Raw genomic sequence first — 19,276 nt, 5'->3', positions numbered from 1 at the left:
AATGAATATGTAGCATATGAATACTATATTTTTTCAAACAAATATGATTGTCTTAATAATTACAATTTAAACAACCACTAAATAATGTTCACAATATATGTGCCTAAACATAATCATGTCTATACATATGTGATCGCTTATAACTATCATATAGCAAAAATATAGCCGGCAATGATCCTGTCGTAAAATTGATATCCTATTCAAGCTCACCATGATCAAGGCTAGATTTCAACATCACCATGTGTTATCTCACATCTTTGTTAATTTATCAATAAAAGGGATCTTTTATAATCAACCAATCACATGAAATAATAAGACCACTAATAAAACAAGTAATCTCATTAATTTAAAATGCAAGTATATAACAGTAATTATCTAATTATAATCTGATTGTCTTAGAACACTATTGCTATTAAAATCATTATAACATCGTGGCAAATCTAACGAAAGGAAGAAACCAATTGGATCTGTAAATCAAGAATGTTGAGGGAAAACCTAGACAAAAGGCTATCTCAGGAATTCACATCGAGGCTGAGTCTCCAATCAGTTGCTAGTTATTATAGTAAAGTTGAAGTCACGTACAGAAGAGGCACAAGAAGATATTTAATATAATTCCTCAACAAGGATAATCATCTATATTCGACTGTGAAACTGTAACAGATCCTCAGTGCCATGCTACTTGGGCTTCAGCTTTAGGGAAGCACTGAAAATCAAAATCAAAAGTATCCATTTATCGAATGACAATCAGGTGTCAGCTACTCACCATGCTATTTGAAAAAGGAGGGATGGAAGCTGTACCTGTTGATACAATATCGCTTTCCGGTAGGTGGTGGCCCATCTTCAAAAACATGACCGAGATGGGCATCACATGCAGCACAAAGAACTTCTGTCCTGGGCATGAAAATGATTGACATGTCCAACTTGGATTTCACATTGTTGCTGATTGGTTCATAGTAGGATGGCCAGCCAGTTCCACTGTCAAATTTCGTAGTTGATCTGGAAAATGGAGGCAAAATGTCTTTTTAGCAAAATATCAAAATGAATTTGTTTGACTGAGTTTCTAAAACACAATCCTTACTCAAACAACGGTTTATCGCAGCATATGCAGTGGTAGGTTCCAGGGGTTTTAGTGTTCCAGTATTCCCTGACCAACAAACATACCAATATCACCATCAATAGACACATAGAGCAAATTTCAGAAAGATAAAAGGCAATCAACCAACGTAGATAAAAGATTTACCCAGTGAAAGCCCTCTCAGTACCCTTCTGACGAGTAATGTAGTATTGTTCACTTGTCAATCGCTTCTTCCACTCTTCATCACTCAATGAGGCAGGATTAACATTTATTGATTCTGCAAATTATTCAGCAAGGAGTTCAGCATTCAACTCAAAATCTATAAGGAAAATGGCTTCTGAATAGAAGCTTGACCGTTTACCTATTTATATCACATGCACATGCACCATCAATCCCTACTTTATCTATAACACAATGAGACGACCTGCTGATACACAAATTTTATTTAACCCCTTCTACTCATACACTATATATATATATATATATAAGAGAGAGAGATAGATAGAGAGAGAGAGAGAGAGAGAGAGGAGGAGGAGGAGGAGGAGGAGGTGTGCGCTCACATGGGAGGCGCCTCCGCATGTGAGAGGCACCCACGGTGGGCGGCGGTCGCCTACTGTGGGTGCCCAAGCTAGCTATCAAAGCCTTATATATATATGAACTTATTACCGAACGGCAACGGTGGGTGGCGCTCACAATCAGCGAAACACTGATTTTTTTAAGGTCCCGATTATGCCAATAGGTTTTAGGGGTTGTGTAATAGTATTAAGCACACAAAAAATTTCAAATCGAAAAAAAAAAGTTGGTGCTCACGGGATGTGCAGGGTAAGGTGTCTATCTATCTATCTATCTATCTATCTATCTATCTATTAAATCGAGTATGAAAGAAAGGATTTCCATGATAGTACCAAATTTCCATTTGAATTCAGAAAGTACAAAAATACTCATTCTATTCACATGATCTCATATAGTTAAGCATCACAAAGGAAATCTTTGAAGCAAACAAATGATCTAAGTTTGTGTATTATAGCTCTGTTGTAAGAGAATTCAATCACAATTGTAAAAGAATCTAGCTATTGTAAGATAATTCAACAAGGATTTTGGATTTTAATACATGACCTTAAACAATAAATACACTAGATCAGCTTAGAGTTATATGTCAGTGATACGAAAATGAGAAGTCACCCTTCACATTGATCTTTGTCCTTTTAGGTTAATCTTCCTCTTTTTGACCTTCAACAAGGTGAGAAAACAGTGTGAAGACCAAGCTTCTTCGGTGGAAGAGGGGATCATTCATCATGTATGTATAGAGAATAATGTCTCTACCCATACAAGCCCAAATCACTGGCTCACCAATTTTACCTTAAGTATCCAAAATCCACTAAATAGATCATAATTTGGCTTAATATGCCTCCACAACATGGGTTAATCCAACCTAATTTTGTAAATGTTTAAATCCATATCAACTAATGGAAGTTCATTTACTAAGGAAATTTTAACACCAGTTATATTATTTATTCAATCACATAACAACTACTACTAACATTCAGCATAATAGCTAGGCGTAGGCATCTAAAACCAAAAACCAACCGATCAAAACCAACAAAAAAAAAATTGGGTTTATCAGTTTGGTTCAGTTTAAATACTAGTTACAATCGTCGGTTTTAATTTGAACTTCTGCAAATTGTTAAAACCGAACCAAACCATTAAGGTTTTTATAAGATTATGTACACACACATGTACATATACAGTTAAATTACTATGTTAATTATTATAGTTCCTTATTGTTATTACTTTTTATATTCGGTAATTATCATAAACCTCAAATTATAACACTCTTCATTATCAAGCTTACTAGGATTACGATTTGGAAATTTGTTTTTTAATAAATTTTTGTTGTTTCTCTTTATTTATTTTTAATTAACAGTTCCAAACCGAACCAAAATAAAATTTTCGATTTGGTTTCAAATGGAAGCAAAATGGTTTTGGTTTGAATTTTTTAGAACACAAATTTTTTTTTTTTTGGGTTTTCCTCATTAAACTGGTAAAAATTGATCCTTACTAATAGCACTCTACTCAGAACAGAGAGAAGGATCATTGTTAACGCGATTCAATACAAAGGATAATTAATCCACAGTTAAAGGAGGAGAAATCCATCACATAAATTGATTAAGCGGAAAATCAAGCATATCCCAGCATCATATCATCAATTAACGGAAAGAATCACGAATCACAGTGTAGCAGCGACCGGAGGAGGGTCTAGTCCATGGAGGAAGGGAATAACCGAATAAGGGCAAAGAGGCGTTGAGGGCTTTTGCTGACCTTGGACTTTATCGGGCCTCTGGGAGGAGGGAGAAGAACCCATGCTGCGGACGGACAAGCGCGCTCTTAAGACGCGGTAGCCTCGGACGAGGGAGCGGACGGCGGGCGATTGGGAGAAGCGCAGGTGAAGCGAGACGAAGGAACGAAGGGTAGTCGCAGCGGGCACCGGACGCGGCAGAGTCACGCGTATGGCCATTGCACCAATTGGACGGGTCAACCGGCAGTCCATGAAGAGAACTTTCGCGAAACTCACTATAATTTATTATTATAAAACAGAAATATTACACGGTCTCTATGATAGAAGCGCTGCCACATGTACGGCCCTGATTTCCCCTCGGCTTTTGTGGCATCGGCATCACACACCCAAATTTCAGACACGATCCTTGTATCAGTATCACACGATAACGCTTTATCTCCCGGCTGATATCACGGAGAGACCGTGTAATATCAGCCGTTCATCTTGAGGTCTAGTATGAATGTCATGGTACCAACTTTGTCCCGAGTCTTTTTTCTTTTTCTTTTTTTTTTAAAAATCAACTAGTCCAGCAAGAAGGTATAGCCATTCAGCAAGTTCCAAGGTCGAGAATTGGTAATGTTTTCGGTTGTGATTTTACGGTGGCTCAGCAATTGATGCACATTTTTCAAGATTTATCTTTCTTTTGGGGTTAATCAGGTTTATCTTTCTTTGAGTGTTTCTCTATTTTTGTTCAAATTTTCTTTGTCAAACTGATTCATCTTGTGGTGTAAGTGACCAAACAGCTCTGAAACTATAACTGTTATGGTCAAAGCAAAATGAATAAAAAAGCCTACTTACTACTCACGGAAGCTTGAACCTTGAAGAAGTTAATTGAAGGGAGACCAAAGTGGGATGGACTAGAATGAGTTGAAATTAGGAGGATAAAATTTATGTGAGGGCACCCTTCATGTATGATCGAGTGAATAAATCCTTCAAGCATGATCACTTAAGGACACCCTTCATGCATGATCATGCAAAAGATGTTTTCATCATTTACATACAAGTCTTAGAACAATTCTGTGGGAATTATAAAACATCATTTTTTTTCAAAAAATCAAATAAAGACATTTGATATAACTGAATATAAGAAGCCACTGGCTAACCAAGCAAATATAGGAAGCTAGTACAAGAACTAAATTATCTCATGGTCACCAAATTTATCATCCAATTTCTAGAGAGTGATGTCGTGACCATTGGGTAGTAGCTATGAGTATTTTCCACTATTTGAAGAATGTTCTAGGGAAAAATATCATATATAGTGATTGAGGTCATCTTCAAATTGAGCAAACTCCATATAGATAGACGATCTATATGTGGTGATTGTGTCATCTTAGGAGATAATCTCATTTTCTAGAAAAGTAAGAAGCAAATAGAGGTGGGAAGGTTCAATGAGGTAGAATATAGTCATGGCCTTAAAAACTGTGAGCTCATTTTGGTCAAACGTCTAATGACCAAGATAAGATACTCCTTAATAGGGCGGATGAGGCTTAACTTTGGTAATCAAGCTGCCATGCATATAGCCTCAGATCCTGGGTTTCATGAGAAGGTAAAACATATTGCCACTTTATCAGAGAGAAAATAGTCATATAACGTTGGGTCAAAACCACTATATGGTGAGTCATTATGCATCTATATATTTAGATTTAAAATTGAGCAAAAAAGGTCATATATAGCAGTTTTGATCAAAACTATTACACAACCATTTTATAATAATTTGATGGTTTTGAAAGTATGGGTGGACTTTAATAGTCTGCTAAAATGCATGTATATATTTAGATTCAAAATTGACCATAAAAAGATTTTGCCAAAATTGCTACATGGTCATTTTAAAATTATTTGGCCACTTTAATCACTTTTCCTTTATCCATCTTATGCTCATTTGCAGTCATCAATATTTTCACATTTTTAGATCTTGTCCAACTACTTGTTTGATTCTATCTAATTTTTCTGTTTATTTGCCCTATTCAGATACTTGATCAATTGTGCTTCCTAGTTTTAGTTCCACTGCCTACCTCCTTTCATCTTGGGATCTTGTCTCCCCTTTTTTACTGCAAACGAGTAAAAATTGGTCTCTAAAGCTGGCAAACTGAAACAGAGAAGTGGGAGATTGTAATGGAACCAGTTCAATTAGCTGAGCACTAATGGTCCTTACGAAATATGAATTCTCAAGCTGAGCATATTCATTTTTTCAGACCTGAACCTATAAGAGACTTACCTTTACATGATTATAATGTTGAGTGGAAATTTTGCTGCCTATTTGAAGTCATGTCTTTAGCAAGGAGATCTTGGTAACCAATTATCATCATCAACATTGTCATTATAATTTGTCCGTTCCACCATGGAGTATTTAGCTGCAAATCTTTTTTTTTCAACCTAATATTTTGGATAATGACTTTCAACATATTATTCTTGGGTCACTCAAATTTCTTAGACTATTGCATAACATTTTCTGCAATTTTATTACAAAAGACAAGACAAAATTTCCTACAGAATGTGCAAGGTATCACCTATACATTTTATATGCATGTCCTTGAGCATCAAGATGTCTTCCATTCTTGAAGCTCAAAGGACTTTAGAATCAGAAGGTCATCAGTTTCACAGTGACTCTCGTTACTATACTGTCTATTTGTGAAAACATTGATTATATGTTCGCCGCTGCATCTGCAGTCTGTGAAACCAATATGGGAGAGGACAATGGAGAATGATGAGCACTTTGGATGATCTTTTTTTTCCTTCTGGCACTGAAGAACCATGAACTGAACCTAATTGTCTTAATGGAGCCGAATATATTAGGGACTATATGAGCTTGCTAGCTCAAGCTATGTCCAAAACTACATCGTGCTTGTGTGCTTTCTATTTATATGTCTATTTATTCATTTTAGTATGTATACTTGACAAGTCATCCCATGCTATTATGTTAATTGGCAGGTTTTATGGGACAAAAAAAATCAAAACAAAAGTGAACAATGGGAGTGAAGAAATAACCCGAATGCTGAACACCAAGTTTAATGATATAGCTAAGAATCCAGACCTTGATCTATACCCTATGCAGAGATGAATGGATAAACTATTCGATAAACAGTGGGTTAATACAAATGTGGCTTTTCCATTGAACTATGAAGAGGTAATTGCATCTCGAACAACCAACTTTGGTTTTTCATTTTTTTTTTTCTCTTTGCCCTGTTTCCGTTGATAACTTATTCTGATCCTGAAAATGGCCTCTGCTCCTTCCTGGTTATTCAGAATGCGGCCAAATTATATGATCTTGTTTGTGCCTATTTTTTAGATTTGATGCACCCTTTTTCTTCCCGTTTCTATAAACTTTATTTTGTTATTGGATTTCAGTCTTTCCCTCGTATCACTATTAGAGTTCTTCTGAGTTCTCTCTCGAACACTGCGACCCTCTCTCTCTACCTGACCATCTCATCTAGCCATAACATGTTTTATCTTCTCCATTAAGAATGATGTTTCATAAGTCTCTTTCACAATAAGTGTATTATGTGTAAATAAAATAATGTCTGACGGTCAAAGGAATGAACACAATAGGGTTGAGCCTAAATCTTCTTGATGGTGCTTAATCTCGATGGTTTCCAAATTAAAAATGATTTATTTAAAGATGTTTAAGTGAGACATACCTTCTGAGTATATAATCGCGGCCTTAGTTGCAATGTGTTGGTCAAAACTCTGTCATGCACAAATGCTCCAACTTCATTGTGATGCATGCTAGAACATCCTATAACATCTAATTCGGGAGCTGAAGACTGAAGACTAATTTAAGAAAGCATTCTGATCCTTATGTTGAATTTTTTAGCCACTTACTTACAGTCATAACTCCTTTTTATTATAATACAAGCGTTCGAGCTTTGTCTAATTAATCCTAAAGGCTCATTTGATTAATCCTGAAGGTAGATAGTCTTCCTTCCTCCTAGTTTGTCTACTGAGTAAATTTAGAGTTCAATTTACATGCACAAGAAGGTGACCTCCAAATTCTCATTTCATTTAAGATTCAAATCTTGTTGTTTGATTATTTCTTTTAGCGTTTTATCACGGTACCTCACTCATAAGAGCAACTTACAGATATAACTCTCATCTTTACTTACTATGGAAAAAATTTATTATTGATATTGGAATATCGAATTTTATGATCGTCATAATCTAGATCTAATAATGGATATGGATTTATGCTGTGACATCAAATTTTAGCAAAATGAAAGGAGCCGCGCAACGATAAAATTGTTATCGTGCGATTATGATGAAGGATTTGAGTTGCAGAAATAATTTTTATAATGTAAAATAAAAGTATGTACAATACATCTGGTGTGATTTTTCCACGCATTGGTAAGAATTTATTCATCGGGTTACTTCGTTTTTTTTAAATCAAATTTTAGCAAAAGCCTAAAGATAGATAATCAACTTAAATTTAAAAAAGCATACAGATTTATGTGAATAATTTTAAATAAAAAAAAAGATAGAGGTAAAGAATTTATTATGTCAAAATTGAAAGATGATAAAAAAATACCATACTTGTATTTTATATATCATATGATAGAAAAAAAATCTAATTATTTGAGGTGGTCAATTCCAGTTCCTGTGGAAACAGTACTGATGTGACTTCTTTCTGGAACGTACAAACTAAAGTACTATAGAAGAGGACGTGACTTGTCGGATGTCTTCGGGTATCATGATAGGATATTCATATATTCATGATTTAGATCCTAAGTATAACGTAGCCATGTGCATTTTTCGATTATTAGTTTTTATCTTGTCCGAATTAGAGCATCTGCAAAGCATATGTTAATTTGATGTTATAATATTAATGTGTGTTCATCGGCATTGCGAAAGGGTGTTATAGCATCCCTCCGCTTGAATGCGTTCAAGTAAACATGGGGTGGGTCGGGGTTGACCTACCCCATATGTATAATATTTTTTTATTTATTAAAAAGTTATAAATTTAATTTTAATATGATTGAGTGTATTGTAGGATCGATAAATAATTTATGTTAATATTAAAAGAAACGTAGGTGAAAAAAAATATTATTATTATGAGTATGTGACAATGAATTTCATATATTTTTTTTTTCATGATACGATGAGTATTATAACGATGTAGTATTATGGATGTTCTTATGAATAGCTATGCAAGACAGACACACATCTAAGCGAAAGTACTTGCACCTAAACTGATGCTCGTTGAAGTCCCAATCACACCATTATGTATTCTCCCCTCCCACCTGATTAATTCAACTTGGATGAGTTAAACTTGATTTTGCCCGACCAAGTCCGGGCTGAACTCGAATTGATTCGAGCGGGCTCAATCCGAGTCTATCTCCCGTCTGTAAACTGTGCTAGGATCAAAAGAACAACAATCAGAGTTCCATGTGCCGAGCTTTAATGGGAATGCTCCGTTCTAGTCGTTTTGTTCGTCGACCAGCACAAAAATCCAGCAAACGGCCAGGAACTCGTCGGTCGTAAATAATTAAGAAACATGGTGAACGATCACATCGTTGAACATAGCGATGCAGTATAGGAGCGTCTATCATACTCCACGTTGAACACACAAGTAAAATAGTTCTTCTAGATCTTGAGACCGCCTGCATGGCACTAGCAAAAAGGCTAAAGTTAATGGAATTACAAAATGAATTTATTTTTAACCTCTATTAAAATTATTCATATCAATAAAGATATTTTTTAATATAAAAGTTTGATTGTGCTCATGTGAAATTTCGAGAAAGAATTCATTATATGTAATTTTATTTTATTTTTTATAAGAAATTATTTTTAGGATTCAAATTCATGATCTTTTAATTATATGGTAATAATTTTATCATTAGGTTAAGGGTTCCTTCTATCTAAGGAAAAGGATGAAAAATCAAAAAACAGAAGAGGAAAAATAAGAGATGAAAAAAATCCATCGGACAGATTTTTAAATTAAATAGGTCTGTCCTAGGTAAAGAATGGATGAATAGTTCATTAGTTTTCAAAAAAATTTAGCTCACGCTTTCCTTATTTTTTGTTTCTATCCTTCCATATAAATATCTTTCAAATATAAATTCAAGCAAATTTTAATTATAAATTTTAAAGCGATAATTATTTAAGTTGAAATAAGCACAGTTCTTCTTGACCACTTTTTTATGATCTAAGGGATATGTCATTCGTATTTGTGGTCAGACTGTGATCACGATCCGCCTGTAAATAGTTGCAATCTTTTCTTGGATTCACCGTCCCCATCAGGTTATAGTTTTTGTTCGGAGCAGACGACCGGAGGCCGCCCGGAGGCCTTCGGTGATGAATAAGTGGTCAGATTACTGGGCGCCGAGGGAGGGTGTCCTCCAGACGACCTCCGGCCACCCGCTCCGAACAAAAACTATAATCTAGTGGAGACGGTAAACTCAGGAAGGAATCGTAACCATTTATGATCGGATCGCGACCATGATCCGACCGCAAATACAAATGGTACATCCTTTGGATCACAAAAAATGGTCAAAGAGATCCTTTCTCAGTTGAAATTGTATTATCCTATATCATATGGATACTTGGTCTTCGAGATAAATTCAAATGAGTTCACAAGTGCCTCCTTTTGTTTTTCCTTTTTATATAATATATTTATATAAACTCCAAGTTTAACTAATATAAGTAGCAAAACAAAATATTTTTGTTTATTGTATAAGATATTATTTTCTGTCTCAATTTCTTTTATGAATTTACATTTTGGGAAACTAGAGTTTTGCTTCAAATATTTTAGAAATGGCGTTCAACTCAAATGAAATTTCATTATAAAACTTTGCTGTAATTTCTTAATTTTTACAAAATCATTTGTATAAATCTATATTTTCTTGATTTATAAGATCAGATGTATTGGATTTAAATGTACAGAAAATTAGTAAAATCTGAAATTGATATTTCATATATAGGTGCAATAAAATTGAAAGAGTTTTATTACTTCTATCTAAATTTGCATTATTTTTTTTATAAAAACATAAATTGAAGGGAAAATAGGGATATGGGAATTGTGAGGCATCCTTCGATATTTTTTAAAATTGAGATGGCATGTTGTCATTCTTGAAATAAGGGCGTAAATTATCTGTTTTTACTAAATAAAAATAAGATAGTTGAATTTAAAATATATTTTATTCAATTTTTCATTTACATGATTGAAGCCACATAGTAAATTATATTTTTCCCAACCTAGAAGTAAAAAGAGGTTTGGTAAAATATTATAATTTTTATTTTAAAAATAATGCAATACGCTGATTTTTTTTTTAAAGGATCAATGTATTTTTACTAGTTTAGTTTAGTGATGTTAAAGCAAGGTTGCACATGCCATTGTATATACTCATATATATATATTAACTCAGTTTCTTTTTTATTTTTGATATGGAGAATAGGAAGAGGGGTGATGAGTAAAAATGTTAAATTGGTCGGTGAAATTGTGATAAAGTTAAAGGAGATCAATGATCATCTTTTTTAACTGATTTGATTGGCTGATTTGCTACTCTGGTCGATCGGTCATTCTTCCAAGGTCGACCGATCGATCGACCTGGCCACTCTTCCAAGGCCAACCGACCCAACCACTCTTACAAGGTCGACCGACCGATTGACTAACCAACTTGGCCACTCTTCCAAGGCCTACCAACCGACCCGGCCACTCTTCCGAGACCAAGCGACTCGCCACTCTTCCTGGCCGAGCCGAGTCTTTACAAAGGTTGAGTCCTCAGGATGATCAACATTCCTTAGCCGAGCTAACTCTATCCAAGAGCGAGGTCTGACCAGACACTGAAGCTAGGGGACTCAACCGGCTCATCCTCATAGTGCATTAATGATCCATCAACTCAATAATATCCCTCTTTTAGCATTTTGTGCCACAGATGATAGAATGTTAACTCTATGCATGCAAGTTGTACATTAAAGACTTTCTCTATAACAAACGTAGAGATTGTGGGTCCACTTTAGGAAAGGTGTAAGAATATCTTATGATATGTCCATTTCTGAAAATGTTTTGAGATTTGTATATATATAAACTGTAACACTAGAAAAGGAGTCTTCGTCTACAAAAAAAAAAAAAAAAAATGTGGAACCGTCACATCAGCGACCCCCCTAGAGCCGGTCCCACGAATATGGAGGGAGGTAAATGCAGGTACACAGGTGGAAAGTGCATGGCAGAGACGTTAACCCCAGGCAGTGACACCCCGGGAATCGACCCCTGGACCTTTCAGCCACAGAACCATGCACTCCCCATCTGTGCTATGCCCTGGGGACAGGAGTCTTCGTCTACAAGCGTAGACATGCGATGCTATATAATTTTACACACTTTGTAGCTACTGTTCATTCGACTATTCATCTACTCGATTCGATCACTGACTTGAGTGTTGGAGGGTCTGCGTCAAGACCTTTTCTCTGGCCCAATTGCTAATGCTCTTTGTGACACATAGAATAACGAGGAATCTTCATTTGGTCAATATCAAAGCATCTTTTCTATCCACCGTCTTCTCCATTTTCGAACTTACAAGGTTACGTTCAAAATAAATATAAAATCTTAAGGTCGGTCTAATATAATCAATAACTTGGAATACATTAACATTCTTATACAGTAAACTCTTTCTCAAGATCCTTTACGGTACTTAAGTATTCTTAAGACTACTACTCATAACGACACTTTTAGGGTTAATGCTAGATTAACCGACTTGTAATTTTAAACCTAAAAATGTATATGGTCTAATAACTACGACCCAAATGAGTTTACATAATCATATTTCAAGGATATATACGATAAGTCTTAGAGTTGACGGTGTTGATATATAATCATATTTCATGGATGATACTCTCATATATGTATAAAAGAGTGCAACACAACAGTTTTGTTCCCTCTTAACATCTTAACAATAGATTATAACACCATGACTTACGATCACAAAGCCATCACTCTGCCTAATTACCAAGATTAATCAACCAATTAATGCTAATTATTAGAAGCATCAGAGATATTAATTCCTGAAATATTAAATAATACAATACTGCAAGGTCATGCAGCGATCGAGGCGCATGCTTCCGTTAGCATGCGGTCGTCCCAACCGTCCTTCATGGCTCTGTTCAGACGAGCCACGCATACGAAATCTTCCTGCGGTAGTACCGTAGCAGCGCTGTGATTCCTTGATTGGCTGGCCAACGACGCCCCCCGTAGCGCGTCTGCTGATGACGTGGCCAGGTAGTCCTCGAGGGCGGCGAGCACCCGCTTCGGCGCCCGGCCTTGGCCGTCCCAGAGCCACACCCGCGCCACGCCCCGCCGCACCGCGCCGCCCACCGCCTCAGCCACGTCCGCCGCCGCCATGACGCGGGGCCTCAACTCCACCGCGAACTCCCCCTCGCGGCGGCCGCGCCTGACGGCGACGGTCTCTTCGCGGACGCAGTCGCCGTGGTCGGCCGCGACCACCGGCTCCATGGAGAGCGTCACCCGTTCCACCGGCTTCCGCGGGAAGGAGGCGTCCGGGTAGAGCGCGCGCTGCACGGAGTCGGCGGCGCGGTGCACGAGCCGGGCGGCGCGACCGTTGGCGACGAAGAGCAGGTCAAAGCGTCGAGTAGGAGGGGAAGAGGAGACAGAGGCGGCGGCGGCGTTGTTGTTGAGGACAGTGACCTGGAAGCTCTTGGAGGCTTCGTAGTTGGCCCAGAGGGAGAAGGCTGCGACGGCCACCAGGAGAAGGAGACGAATCAGGAAGCCGGGGGAGTCGTCGGACGCCGGCGATGGCGGCGCCGGGGAAGAAGAGACGAGCAGAGGTTGCTCCATACCGCTGAAAGAAATTTCAGATGCCACAAGAAGGATCCGGAGATAATGAACAATTTTCATCCACACACAAAAAAAACATAAATAAATAAAAATAAACAACACAAACGAAACGACGGCAGAGGCCACATGCCCAGTCCATGACTGGGTCGACAATAAGCAGGGGCGGATCCAAAGGGACGGCATCCGCGATTGTCTCTTTTTATTGGCGGTGCAACTAGTAATATTATAGAATTTCATTTATGAAGGTGAAGAATATCATCCTTATTCCGTGTAAAAATTAGCTGTGCTCAATTTAGATCATGATCGTCTATTCATATTTAAATTCCTGGAGTCCAAGTTCAACCAAGACTGACATGCTGGTTTCAAAATTTGATTAATGCATGTCTAAGTGATTATGACCATTTATTCTGATCAAATATCGCAGACGATGATTAAACTATCATTTAACAAACTTAATGTACATGTGTGCTTCGGAGATCGTCGGTGGGAGAGATAAAGAGACTTGAGACATAGTTGAAGAGAGGGTTAGACTTACTCGGACAGATCTTGGGGTCACTCAGACTCAAGTTAAAATTTGTTTGAGGTAGTTTGTAGAGACGGAGATGATGAAAAAGAGTAGAACCGTACCTAATGGAGTTGAAGAAAATCCTCTCTTGTCATTATCCTCACGAGTATCTATATAATCGTTTGGAGAGCATATCTACACCAATCAAAATATCATCATCGTGGGAGCTAGGAGGAGATCAGATCTGATCGTCGTTAGTTATCTCTTCATTCATTCAACACCACATGTTAGTAGAGGATATATAAGAGGCCAGATCTGATAACATCGTAATCGCTCTTTCATTTTTAGAATGTCATACGTATAAGCATAGACCTGTCTTAAGAATGAAGCAAGTGACATCAGGGTGGAGTGAACTTGGGAATATATGAAGTCTAGGTCTAAGACCGAGCCTGAGACGATGTAGGGATTCGCCTTTGAGAGATAGTGTTGACGGTTGGAATTGAGACAGAGATGATGCCAGTGATTACATCATAGACTAATAGGGAGTTTGTCGCCGAAAATAAAAGTGAGTCTGTCGCTAAGACTGAGAGGAAGTTTGTCGCAAGATGAGAGAGAGTTTGCTGCCAAGATAGAGAAGGAATCTGTCATCAATATTGGGAGGGAGTTTGTCGCCAAGATTGAGAGAGAATTCGTCGTCAAGACTGAGATACGAGCAACGATTTGTCCTTTAATCAAACTTGAATGGTGGGGATGTGTACATCGAGCTGGTTCCATCAGGTTTGAGTCTCATCTGAATAAAGTTACTTTCGTGGTCAACATGTGGTAAAAGGCGATTCGTTCGTCCCCAGCGCCCCCATCAATCCGTCCCTAAGCCAACACGGAGGAGGTAAATCACGGGTGGCTACTAGCCATTAGTGCAAATGGCCAAGACATGGGGAAGGTCATGCTCGGTCACGCCGAGTTTTGACCCCAAGACTTCATGTGACAATATCTCATGTCTTAATCATCGCACCACCCTGAATGGACTGTTTGACAAGTCAACATGAATCTTGATCCAGAGGACACATAGGGCTACAGGAAACCACTGCATCACCATTTATTTATTGGTCGAAGTATCTAACTACCACCAAACAACTATATTTAAAAGTTGTTTCTGTTCATCTCGAGGTTTAGTATGAATGTTATGCTACCAACTTTCTCCCAAGTCTTTTAGTAACAATCAACTAGTCCAATAAGAAGGTATATATAGCTATTCAAGTTCCAAGGTCGAGAATTGGTATTGATCGAGTGAATAAATCCCTCAAGCATGATTACTTAAGGACTCCCTTCACCCCAGTCAAACGCCCTCTCTTACATTGGCCAATTATAACTTCTCAATTTATCTATTTTTGGATTGATTTTTTTTCTACAGCTTAAGGACTTCCTCCATGCATGCATGATCATGCGAAAGAGGTTTCCATCATTTGCATACAAGTCTTAGAACAATTCTGCGCAAATTGTAAAACATCATTTTTTTTTTCAAAAAATCAAATAAAGACAATTGATATAACTGAATATTAGAAGCCATTGGCAAGCAAATATAGGAAGCTAGTACAGCAAAACTAAATTATCTCATAGTCACCAAATTTAACATCTCTTTTATTGTTAGTGTCATCATCCAATTTCTAGAGAGCAATGTCATGGCCAATGGGCAGTAGCTATGAGTATTTTCCACTATTTGAAGAATGTCCTAGGAAAAAATATCTGCAATCATCTTCATCAAATTGAGCAGACTCCATATAGATAGACGATTTTTTGTGGCAATTGTGTCATCTTAAGAGATAATCTCATTTTCTAGAAAAGTAAGAAGCAAATAGGGGTCGAGAGGTTCAATGAGTATAAAATGATTTTAATTTGGAAACCATAGATTAATATATATGGTTTCCAAATTAAAAATGATTTATTTAAAGATGGTTAAGTGAGACATACCTTCTGAGTATATAATCACAGCTTTAGTTGCAATTTATTGGTCAAAACTCTCTGTCATCCACAAATGCTCCAACTTCATTGCAATGATTTTCTCTTTTAGAACATTCTACAACATCTAGTTTGGGAACTGACTAATTTAAGAGAGAGCCTTTTTGATCCTTATGTTGATTTATTGTAGCCACTAAGTGTTTTATATTGTAATACACCCGTAGGAGCAACTTATAGAAAAACTTAACTCTTATCTTGATTTACTATGGTGAAAATTTATTATTGCAATCTAATAATGGAATATCATATTTTATGATTGTCATAATCTAGATTTAATGATGGGTATGGATTTATTCTTCGACATGAAATTTTAGCAAAATGAACGGAAGACTTAGCGCAATAGTAAAATTATTATCGTCCGATTTTCTAATCATGAATTGCGAAAACAATTTCTTGCAACAATAAAATTATATATAATTAATCTAATGTGATTCGTTTTTTTTTGGGACTCCTTAGTGCGTAGACTATACATATATATATTTGTTTATTTATTTTCTGGATTTAGCATTTAGAATTTAAGATTTAAGGTTTAGATTTAAGGAAGTTTTTTTTTTTTAAAAAAATCAATATTAGATGCTCACGAATTACCTCATAGTTGGGAGATACTATATACACACCCCTATCCATGAGCATTTTGAAATTCTAAATTATAAATCCTAAGTTCTAAAAAAAAAAAATACTTGGTGCTTATAGGATGCTCACGTGTGTATATATGTGCACAATTAAAGCTCCTGGAATATATCTAAACGTCTCAAATGTAAAATTAGATATTTTTTTATTTTTGTTTTTAGTGAGGTGCTTGGAATTGATCCAAGCAGCTCAGTACATATAGAGTTTTTTTTTTTAATTTATTTTTTTAATTTCGGAGTTAAATCAATTAAATTTTATCTTTAGAATTTAGATGTTGAATTATAGTACTCAAACTAAAAAAATTAAAATAGAAAAAAATTTAACTGCTCATAGGGGTATAGTATATAGTATTTAGGGAACGTAATTTTTTTTTTTTAAATTTTTTTAAGCTTTAGATTTAAGATTTTTGGGGTCTAGGGTTTAGTATTTAGGATACAGTATTTAAGGTATGTAGTTTTTTTAGGGTTTAGGATTTTAAATTTGGGATATAATATTTAGGGATAAATAGGGGTGTCAAAAATAAACCTGATTCGACGAATTGACCTATGTTGATCCGAAAAAATCAAGTTAGACTTAAGAATTTTAGGATTCAAGTCGGGTTCGGATTGAGTAAAATTTATGAATTAGTGGATTTTTTGAGATTAAATTAAATTTTATTTTAAGATATTTTTATATATATATAGCAATGTTAACATGATAATAATTAAGAATTGACATAAAAATAAAGAATTATTAGAAAAATAATTTTTAAAAATATTTTGAATCGATTTTTTTTTTCAGTTTTACAGAATATACGGGTCGGATTTAGGCCGATCAGATTAGTCGGATTTAGATTTAAAATTTTTAAATTAAAATTAAATTTGGATCGAATTTAAATTAAGATTTAAAAAAAATCGAGTTGGGTGTCCGGATGCCCTGATTCTCAGTCGGACAGCGGAGGCGCGGACGGACAGTTGCAGTAAACTGACACTTCTACCCCTCCGGTCTATTATTTGATGCGGTGGGAATAGTACTGCCTCTGATACGCTCGTACAAAACAACAAACTGCAGAATAGTGATTGAGTCGCCCGAATTGTCGATGTGTCTGCGTCGATAATATTGATATGTACGGAAAACACTAAAACGTTGTCAGTTTGTCCAAGTTCTCGTCCACCGACACACAGCCTCCCAGCGAAAGTACCTGCACCTACACCGACGCTCGTCCAAGTCCCAATCACACACGCACCATTTCTATAACTCGAATTGACTCAATTCGAGCGAGCTCAATCCGAGTCCGTCTTCGATCGATTCTCATCTGTAAACTACGATGTTAATGCATGTTCTTGTTTTTGTATTCGTCGACAAGCATAACATTCCAACCAACACTTAAGGACTCGTCTGCCGTCGTAACTACGAAATACGACACGAACGATCACATTTGGATGAACACAGTGATGCAGTAGAGGAGCTAGCCCCAAGCATACTCCATGTTGAACACACAGGTAAAATAGTCCTCTGGACCTTAATTGAGCCTGCACGGTCTTAAGAAAAAGTCTAAAGTTAATGGACTGGCATGCAGTTATCGTAGAGACAGAGAGAGAGGGACACCATCTTTTCAAAAAGATGAAAACGACAGTTTACATACTAATCTTTAGCAACAAGAGCCTTCGAATGTTGATATATAATCATATTTCAAGGATGATACTCATATTAATTATTTACATACGTCTTAGTAATTAGAGTGCAACACGAGAGTTTTTCTTCTAATTATTAATGAATATTTTAACAGTAGATTAACACCATGACTTACCAATTAATACTAATTACTAGAAGCAACAGAAATATTATTAATAATAAAGAGAAAGTCTGATCTGCTGCGCACCGACATGGCAGTCAAGACTCGGGGCGCCTGAGAGGCGGCGCGCGGCGGATCAGTCCTCATAAGACTATTCTGCAAGGTCATGCAGCGATCGAGGCGCATGCTTCGATTAGCATGCGGTCGTCCCAACCGTCCTTCATGGCCCTGTTCAGACGAGCCGCGCATACGAAATCTTCCTGCGGTAGCGCCGTAGCGGCGCTGTGATTCCTTGATTGGCTGGCCAACGCGCCGCGTAGCGCGTCTGCTGATGACGTGGCCAGGTAGTCCTCGAGGGCGGCGAGCACCCGCTCCGGCGCCCGGCCTTGCCCGTCCCAGAGCCACACCCGCGCCACGCCCCGCCGCACCGCGCCGGCCACCGCCTCCGCCACGTCCGCCGCCTCCATGACGCGGGGCCTCAACTCGACCGCGAACTCCCCCTCGCGGCGGCCGCGCCTGACGGCGACGGTCGCTTCGCGGACGCAGTCGCCGTGGTCGGCCGCGACCGCCGGCGCCATGGAGAGCGTCACCCGCTCCACCGGCTTCCGCGGGAAGGAGGCGTCCGGGTAGAGGGCGCGCTGCACGGAGTCGGCTGCGCGGTGCACGAGCCGGGCGGCGCGGCCGTTGGCGACGAAGAGCAGGTCAAAGCGTCGAGCAGAAGAGGAGGAAGAGGAGGAGGAGGAGGAGAAAGAGGAGGCGGCGTTGAGGACAGTGACCTGGAAGCCCTTGGAGGCTTCGTAGTTGGCCCAGAGGGAGAAGGCGGCGACGGCCACCAGGAGAAGGAGACGAACGAGGAAGCCGGGAGAGTCGTCGGACGGCGGCGATGGCGGCGCCGGGGAAGAAGAGACGAGTAGAGGCTGGTCCATACCGCTGAAAGAAATTACAGATACCACAATAAGGATCTACAGCCAACGTCCAACGACGGCTAACTAAATATAGATAATGAACAATTTTCTTCCAAGGAAAAAACAAATAAAAAACACAAATATGCGGCGGAGATGAATGAGGCATGGCCATCCAAGACTTGGTCAATAATTTGTCCACGTCGATTCTCACCAGATTGATCACTAAGGACATTTGCAGTGAAAGATTTATAGTATATA

The 19,276-nt window shown here is 37.9% G+C and overlaps 3 protein-coding genes across 3 annotated transcripts; all 3 read right to left on the bottom strand.

Moving 5' to 3' along the window:
- Positions 1 to 321: 321 nt before the first annotated feature.
- LOC122021728 (peptide methionine sulfoxide reductase B1, chloroplastic-like) lies at positions 322 to 3,631 on the bottom strand. The gene is made up of 5 exons (XM_042579883.1): positions 3,395 to 3,631; positions 1,241 to 1,352; positions 1,079 to 1,144; positions 799 to 996; positions 322 to 703 (listed from the first exon to the last, which is right to left on the bottom strand). The coding sequence occupies exons 1-5, from the start codon at positions 3,621 to 3,623 to the stop codon at positions 676 to 678; spliced, it is 633 nt and encodes a 210-aa protein (XP_042435817.1). The 5' UTR covers positions 3,624 to 3,631; the 3' UTR covers positions 322 to 675.
- An 8,798-nt stretch (positions 3,632 to 12,429) lies between these two features.
- Positions 12,430 to 13,188, bottom strand: LOC122019505. Its single transcript, XM_042576965.1, has one exon. The coding sequence runs from the start codon at positions 13,186 to 13,188 to the stop codon at positions 12,430 to 12,432; it is 759 nt and encodes a 252-aa protein (XP_042432899.1).
- Positions 13,189 to 18,277: 5,089 nt separating this feature from the next.
- LOC122019504 lies at positions 18,278 to 19,039 on the bottom strand. Its single transcript, XM_042576964.1, has one exon. It carries the CDS (start codon positions 19,037 to 19,039, stop codon positions 18,278 to 18,280), a length of 762 nt encoding a protein of 253 aa, XP_042432898.1.
- Positions 19,040 to 19,276: the final 237 nt, after the last annotated feature.

The sequence above is a fragment of the Zingiber officinale genome, chromosome 9A (genome assembly GCF_018446385.1).
Source record: "Zingiber officinale cultivar Zhangliang chromosome 9A, Zo_v1.1, whole genome shotgun sequence".
Taxonomy (NCBI): domain Eukaryota; kingdom Viridiplantae; phylum Streptophyta; class Magnoliopsida; order Zingiberales; family Zingiberaceae; genus Zingiber; species Zingiber officinale.
The sequence above is the reverse complement of the archived record's forward strand: the minus strand, read 5'-3'. Positions and strand labels throughout refer to the sequence as shown.